The 8,612-nt window shown below is 44.7% G+C and overlaps 1 protein-coding gene across 1 annotated transcript; it reads right to left on the bottom strand.

The window, feature by feature from the left end:
- Positions 1-2,902: 2,902 nt before the first annotated feature.
- Positions 2,903-3,661, bottom strand: LOC103801857 (teneurin-4-like; the record flags this gene model as incomplete). Its single annotated transcript, XM_009074291.1, has 1 exon — positions 2,903-3,661. A coding segment is annotated over one exon (759 nt), but the record flags the coding sequence as incomplete, so codon positions are not given.
- Between the last annotated feature and the right edge of the window lie 4,951 nt (positions 3,662-8,612).

Genomic DNA, 8,612 nt, shown 5'->3' with positions numbered 1-8,612 from the left:
GGAATATTTCACACTTGAATCCCTTTTCTTGTCTCTGTGGAAACATGGCCCATTCACTCTTGCACTACTTCTCTTAGCATTGTAACATATAATGGGGATGGATACAGAAACATCACTTCTCTTCGGAGCTGCTCAGAGTGGGGCAGTGTAAATGGGAGGCTCATTGAGCCCTCTCTGCGTTGCAGGTCTTCACCAGGGGTTTATGCCTTTTGACCCAGCTTCCTGCAGGCCTTTTTTTCCTTTTTTTTTATTCCTTCCATGCTGCTTTATACACTCAAAACCATCACAAGTTTGAAGCTCTAAGAGGGATTTGGCCCTGGTGTGACTAAAAAAGGGGGAACCAGGGAGCTGGGTAGCACTGGGAAGAGGGTGCTGCCTCCTTTGAGTAGGTGGCAATGGCTGGTTTGGCTAACTATGTCCCTAATCCCCACCAGCGCATCCTCAGGGCAAGCAAGGCTTGCCAAGGTCCTGATAGCAGCAATACAGGCGATAATGCCATGGCCTTTTAACCATTCCTGGCAGGCAGCTGCCCAAAACAACTGTTCCCTTGCCAAAGCCTAGAGCTGGTCTGGCAAACACGTCTTCTCCCAGGTGGCTCTGTAAGAACTGGATACCCTTTCCAGCTGCCTGTGGTTCACTCCTGCCAAAGTAATAAAGGTTGTGTGCTGCAAAGGGTGGTACAGACTACACCACTGGGACACAGCACCAGCATCATCACCCTTGATGCAAGCAGGAGAGACCACCAAAAAATCAAAACCATACTGGCAGGTATGGTCATGCAGCCATCCTAGTATTAGGGACTGGGATGAACCGTCTGTTAGGGAATTTCCATCCCATCACCTTACTCCTGGCAAGCACCCGGGAACAGACATGCAAAGCAGACGGCGCTGGCAGCCAGCATCTACGGGGAAACCGTGATAGCACTGGGGCTGCCAATGTTTCACTGCTCGAGGACTGCAAGCCCAACATACGCCCTCACTTTATCTGGGGGGCTAGAGCCTGCAGAAAAGTATCAGGCTGTGTGTAGGATAGCAGTGGTGGTGGCATGAATGTAGAAGAGCTGGCTCTGAGGACACAGGTGCATTGTAGCGCTCTGAGTAAGGAAACAGTCTTGGCATGGATTTGCATGTCTTGGGTTATGTCTCTGCAGAACCAGGAAGCAAAAACCAAAGTGGATGGAACAAAAAAACCCCAAACAACAGGACTGATCTGTTCCCAGAGAGACATACATTGTCTTGGATCAGGATAGGTGCAGGTGTCAGTGTGATAGAGACATCTATTCGCGACTAGGGTTGGCCACCTGCAGCTGAAGTTCCATCAAAAGGTGGGGTAACACCTCTGCCTGCAGGAACAACCCTAGCTACCACAGGACTGTTTCAGGCAGGCAAGAGGATGCTGAGCTCATCTCCTTGCTCCCTTGAATTTCAAGGACTCTTGCAAATACCAGAGCACAGAGGTTATGTGAATACAAATTACATTAGCATGCTGAGTAAATTTGTCAGCAGTTTCTTATTAAAGCACTTGGTCCCCTCTGTAGTGGGCATTTCCATTCAACCTCCCCCTCAGTCACAGCTAACAGTCAACTGGGCTCTCCATTTATCCGAGCTCGTGTAAGAAACAGTGAGAGGGTTGATTCCAATATTCTCTTTCTTGTCCCACCACGCACAAGCTGTTGCTACTTATTAAACATTTTAAAATCCCTGCTGCCAAAGTCCCCAGGAGACATTTATCTGCCATAGTCATAAACGACTTGCCAGCATGCTATTCAAAACTGCATTTCCCAGCCAATAAATACAAGCTCCAGAATCAGGAAAAGCAGGGTTTGGCTCTAATTTTCAGTGGTATGTCACTGGGATACTATAACTACTTTTAAATTCAAATCAGCTTCCTAGAAATTAACTGGTTTTATCAGATACAGCACAGTGGACTGTTAAACACGTAGCCTCATGTACTGAAACACTATACATTTAATGAAGTTATGCCATTAGCAAATGTACAACATGGGTGCATTAAATCCACCTATAGAACAGCTCTACGTATGAGAGAGAGGATTTATTTTAGCTTTTCTCAATAGAGCAGGAGTCCCTTTTCTTGGCTTTTGCTACGTTATTTAACTAAAACCAGGATTTGCGCACACACAAAAAACCCCCAAAAGTATCTACTCTCATAATAAAAAAAGATTGATTTTTTTTCTTTTTTTATTCCAGTTCAGGAAAGAAGAGAATCATCTTGCAAGGTAATATAATCAGCTCCTTTGCCTCTATAATCTACTTCTGCTCAGCAGGAGCCCCCAAAAAAACACTTTATGTCCCAAGTGAAATGTGAAAACTGCTTGTAAGGTCTCTTTTGAGGCACATGATTTGGACGGTCACTTTTGGAATATCAGAATCAGCATTGTCTTCCGTCTCCTTTCTTTCCAGGAAGAGCTCTCCGGCATGCCGCGTGCTCCCCATGTTTCGGGTGGAAGGCTATCTGTCCCTGCCCCAGGTCAGAAAGGGTTAGGATGACACAAGTTAGCACAGACACCCATTTCGCACTTACACCTAAGGACGTACGTTGACAACTCCCCACTTCAAATTCCTCACAAAGGTGTGTGTGTGGGGAAACAAACAAAAAAAAAACCAAACAAAAAAAAGGACAAGAGACAGTAAATTTCACTGTGATCACACTACAGCAAAATATACCTTCTGTTCCTTGCAAAAAATGTGTGAAGGCCAAATTAAAGAGGGAAAAAAGTATGTTGCATGAGTTACAGTGCAACTGTATTATTCCTTCTCTTTCTATTTTCCTCCCCCCCCCACCTTGTTCAGTTTAGAAAAAGGATAGAGTACAACACAGTCAGGTAAGTGGCCACAAAAGAGTAGCTGTCTTTGGCAAGAAGTCACCGCATTGACCCTCTCTGTCACCTTCTGCCCATTTCGCTCTGTCTCATGAAGTGGATGTTGTTGGCGCTGTCTGAGAGTTCAGGGTACTGCTCCACTGAGATCACAAAATAGCCATCGTAGCCCTGTACCCGGCCTGTGTTCAGCACTTGTTGCTTCTCCCCTTCTGTCCACGAGCGAATACCCTCCTCCCCATCCCGCAGTCTCTGCTGTTCCCGGGACCAAGCTTGGGTGACAGCGCGCTGTCGGGCCAGCTCCAGGACGCGTGCCTTCTCCTCGTCCAAGGTGGTCCCGTAGCGAGTGTTTAGACACAGTGCACCATACTGGAGCTGGATGTCTGTGTAACGTCTAGTCCTTCCATTCAGCACTGTGTTGATCTGGGACACTGTCACATTCACGCCATTCTCCAGGGTCCTCCGCCCACCACTGAGGCCCAAGATGGACAGGTCACCCTCTGACGGCCCCTGCTTAATGAAATAGTGTGTGTCCACCCCGTCGATGGTGAAGTGCAAGTTCTCCAGGTAATGGGCATTGTTCAGGATGGCCGCGATCCTCCGCCCATCCTCGTTGGCCACGCTGATAATGTCAGTGGCCACGCGCCCGTCCTTCATGGCGAACTTGACGCCCTTGCCAAAGATAGAGCCTCCAGAAGCAAAGTTCTTGTTCCTCTTGACATGCCGACACCCAGCAATGCTGGAGCTGTAGATCTGTTCGAAGCGCTCAAGAGTGACAAAGGCCTTCAGCTGCTTCTGCACTTCACATTGGACCCCCAAAATTGACTGAGCAGGGAGAGAAAGAGAAAGACATATTAGAAAGAGATGCCTGATGACCCAAAGGCACTATTAGAATGCTGGAGACCAGCAGAACATCCTGGAAATATCTGATGAGGAGCTCCATTATCTTTTTTCCTTATCACCTTTTTTCAGAATTTTAATTCTTTTTAATAGAAGAGACATGTCAAGTTATTCCCCCTAATCCTTATTGTTTCAATGAACTAAACTGTATTTAACTGTCTTTAATGAAGGATGTAGAGGAGAAAAGGATTTTTTCCCTCCGTGGTGTGAGGGTTGAATTTAGACACATAATTAGGTCGTGTTTCAGTGTTCTTTTCTGCATCTAAGAAACAATTCATCTTGTGGCCAGATGCTTTACCAAATGCTTTCAGGTTTTCTGTGTAGAAGTGTAGAAGTATTTGCAAAATTCCCTCTATTTTAACTTCACTTTGTAACTCCTTGTGGTGCCTTCAAAAGCCCAGCATGACCTGTTTGACCCTCTAGAGGACCGTAGCTAGTGTATATCCCACTTCAGCTTGGTCAATGCAGGTTGTTCAAAACTCAAGGAAGGCACTAAATCCAAGTCCTATTTCTTGTAAACCCTCTACAATGTGCCAGGCCCCCTGAGCTAAGGCCAGCCATGCCTGATGCTCAAGTTTTGGCTTATACTGAAGCAAAACTGCTGAGATACAACAGCCTGGATCATTTGCAGTCAGGTACAATACAAAGTCACTTTTGCTGTTAGCATATAATGGAGCAAGCACACAGCGAGTCAGCAGCTCATCATTACTGCAAAATGTATTTGGAAATGTTCTCATCAATTCATGGCAGTGCAGGCTTCTTAGAGACTCCTGTTCACAAGCAATTATTTGCTCAAATTTCACAAAAGCAAGAGGGTGCTATGACAAAACTCTCCTGGCACTGCCAACGGCTCAGTTCAATAATGTAATGACACCCAGGATTAAAAATAGGCTACAAAGAAAAGTTTGCTGCACTCCAATTATTTTTGAGGAAATTTAACATCCATGAAAGATATTGCCTTAAACCATCCATAAGCTGAAATCTCACATCCTTCCCTGGGTGCAAGAAGACCATTCAAACAATGCAGGCTTTTCAGCACGGACCTCTCAAATAAGACCTGTGACATGGTGAGGGAAGGGAAATAAACCCTCATTTCCATGGTGGCCATTTCCATCGATGAGTCTTAAAGTATTAAAAAAAATTTAAAAAAAGATTTAGTGTTGCAGCTCATCCAGAGGTTATGAGCGGTTTTGATTGATAAAGGAGAAAACGATAAGGAAATAGAGGTACACAAGTTCAAGAGCACATTTGGAGTTGTAAAACATTAAAATACCCAGAACTGACTTTTATTCAAAGTGCTGAGCAGGTTCGTGTACCTTCTTCTCCCTTCTCCCTTTTGATTGACAGCACAGCAGTTGGAGCAGGAATCAGCTGCCTATGAAAGAGGAGCTCTTTCTGGTTCTCCCCATCCTGCCTGTGGGGCATCTCACACACCGCCTAGAGAGTGGTATAATTAACAGACTGATGGGGAGCCGAGCCCAGCTCCCCTGCCAATTGCACAAGTGCTCTAATTATGCAAAAAATGGACGTAATTAATGTAGATGTCACCGATGATGGACATGAAGCAATTAGGTTTCTATGCTCTGTGAAACACTTACTGTTCTACATAAGCGCACACTGCACAGCCTTGGCTATTAGCTATTTCCTCTTCAAAGAGATTTAAATGGAGAGTTATTCTTCTCAGGTATATCTTATATGGGTTGACTCTAGATGGTCCCACTACCACTATATATGTCACGTTTCTCTTCCAACTCTCCTCAGTAACATTTACAAGTGATGGGAAAAGACATTTCTCACTACTCATACTGAATCACTGTTCACTGAAGGATGTAAATCCGTTCTGTGCTACATTGCTATGTCCTGTGATCACTTATGTATCACCATCTATATACACATCACCTTGTTTACCGGCAGCTGAGTGATAATTCCAGTCCCTGGAATTAATTGCATCGTCTATTTATTATCACATTGGGGAAGGGAGCTCAGGGAGGTCAGACAGTGCTGACCATGGGCAAATACCTCCTATCAGAGATCTCTCCCATTCCCATTCTATTTTGTCTTCATCCCTCTATTCTTGATGAGCTGCAGGAACTCTAGCACCTTTTTAATTCTGAGCATATTATTCTCTGTGAGTGCCTCCAAACTAGGTAGCCCCAACAAACCAGTGGGTCTGGACACCACTGGACACCAACTTCACAGACGGAGACCTACATTTAGGTGTCTTAATGAAGAACAAAATCACAACCAAAGGTTTATCTCCTGGGGACTGGTTACTTCTGGTTACTTTTTTTTCACATAGGGAAGTAGGAGATGCCTACAGAGCTGTAATGCTGAACATCACCATCACTTAAAATCACAGAATCATAGAATGGTTTGGGTTGGAAGGGAGCTTTAAAGATCATCTAGTTCCAAACCTCCTGCCATGGGTAGGGACACCTTCCACTAAACCAGGTTGCTCAAACTTAACTATTAACTATTTCAATAATGAAAGGCATCTCTGTTATCTTGCAAACAAGCCCAGGATGACTTTCAAATGAATTTGTGAGTGCATTTCTTTGACAAAAGAGTGTATTTGGGAACAGCCCTTTTTTTTTTTTTAAAGGAAGAGCAAACATATCCAACAGAAAAAAACCCCCAACCAACAAATTCAAGCACACCAGAGCACAGACAGCTTGTTTGCTCTGCTGTGAATATAAAGAGGGTGGAGGCAAACAGATTATATGCAGTTCAAAGAGGTAGTGTACCCCTGACTTTGAAATCACCATTTCTGTTTACTCTTAGAAGTCATTTAAATGTAGTGTCAAGGAAAAGTAGCAGAAAATTTCCATCCAAAGCTGCAGTGGCATGCACTATTCTCTAAAAAATACTGCTGCCTTTATATAGGTATATATGAGCATATATAGGCATCTCTAAAACCAATTTTACAGAAGAAAGAAGGTAATTCATAGTTATTTTATTTCAATATTTGTTGCATGATGTGAGTGACAAATATACTGGGTTTGTTTTTCCTCAGTCTTTTTTAATCAGATGTCCTCAGGTGACATTTCACTTTATCTAGTAACAACCCATTGGAGAGAAGAAAACGACCTTCATCATTTGTTTGCTGCTGCATGGAGCTCAAGAGAATGGCACATTACAGAGATCTCTGAATAGCCTCTCGCATTTTGCCAGCACCTCTTGAGGATTTGAAATACCATCGCCAGATCCTATCATCTGTTGTTTTTAAATACCGCCTTCCAGTGTGAGACTGAAAGCTTTAATTTCCCATCAAGGATCCAAGATGTGAAATACGTGAACATGTTTCCAAGTTTCTTTCTATCCTCGTGCCATTATCCACAGATAGGTGTTTCTCTTACCACCATATGGCCTACAACGCAGAAAGCCATTTCTTCCAAAAGGCTTGGAAGTTACAACTTCTCTGAAATATTATTCATTGTTAACTCCTTCCTACTTATCATAGAATCATAAGTTTGGCTTGGAAGAGACCTTAAAGATCATCTTGTTCTAACCCCCATTGCCATGGGTAGGGATGCTCAAACAGGTTGCTCAAAGCCCCATCCAATCTGGCCTCGAACACTTCTGGGGGTGGGGCATTCACAGCTTCTCTGGGAAACCTGTGCCAGTGCCTCACTACAATCTGGGTATGGAATTTCTTCCTAACATCTAACCCATATATCTCCTCTTTTAGTTCAAAACTGTTCCTCCTTGCCTTATCACTATTTGTCTGTGTAGAAAGTTGCTCTCCCTCCTTTTTACAAGCCTCCTTTTTATTTATCCCCTAGCTCTCTTGTAACAAAGCCATTCTGCAGATATCAGCCTCTTCCCTCCATTCCACCTGTTCATCACCAGGAGACAAGTCCCCATTCAGATGTCCCCCACCAGTTTCCAGCTGGTGGATATGCAGGAGGAGTCCACCACCCTCAACAGCCTGGCAGGTACCAACTGATCAGCACAGCTGCACTGCATGCTGGTTGGCAGAGAGGCAACGTGTCTGCTCAGCCACCTGCCAACCAGCAGTGCAAGTGAGGCAATGGATGTGAGCCACTGGCCACCAAGGCCAGTGCTCTAGATGGTGATTGGGTGGCAATGAGTGAAACAAGTGCTAACTCATGGGCTTAGAGGAGACGTCTCTCCTCCACCCCACCAGTGTACATGGCTGCATAGGGATAATGAGGTTGAGTTCACCAAGCAGATTTAATCTGAGGACAGATTCCTCCTTTCTCTTGCTCATCTCTTTTCACATTGCACATCTATTTTCATAAAGTTTCAAGAGCTTAATGTCTTTGAGACTTCAACTCCCTTCCCTGTATTAGATCCTTTGAAAACTGACCACTACTTTTGCTGATGGACTACAGGGGCTGAAGCCCAGGCCAAAGCACCTGCAGTGTCAAGATGCCCTCCCTGAATGACGAACAGTGTCAGGGCCAGTCCATCAAACAGACTGTCCTGGGGAGAAGCTCTGCCAGAAAGCACAGCCCTACAGCTCACTCCCTGGCTGAACATCCCAAAGCAGCCCTTGCCTCCAAAATGCTGCTCCAGAGGGGATGCCAGCAGAGCCTGTATCAGGTGCTGCAGAAAACAGGACTCCTCCTGGAGCCACAGTGCTCACAGGATGAAGAGAAGGGTGGTTAATATGATGTAGATAATGATACAAGTGCTGACTCCAAAACACCCCTCCCTGCAAATAGAGTTGTTCTGGCTCTAACAATTACCTGACAGTTCAACAAGACAAAAGGGAAGGGAAAAAAAACAAACTAGAAGAGAAATTGGATTCAGGTGCAGCAGTTCCACAATATGCCAGAGGTCACCCAGAGTCCCCTGGTGGCCAATAACACTGAATTTGTTCAACAAACAATTTAGTGACAGCCTCGCAGTC

Source organism: Acanthisitta chloris, unplaced genomic scaffold (assembly GCF_000695815.1).
Source record: "Acanthisitta chloris isolate BGI_N310 unplaced genomic scaffold, ASM69581v1 scaffold3765, whole genome shotgun sequence".
NCBI lineage: Eukaryota > Metazoa > Chordata > Aves > Passeriformes > Acanthisittidae > Acanthisitta > Acanthisitta chloris.
Note: the sequence above shows the minus strand (reverse complement) of the source record. Positions and strands in the feature narration are given on the sequence as shown.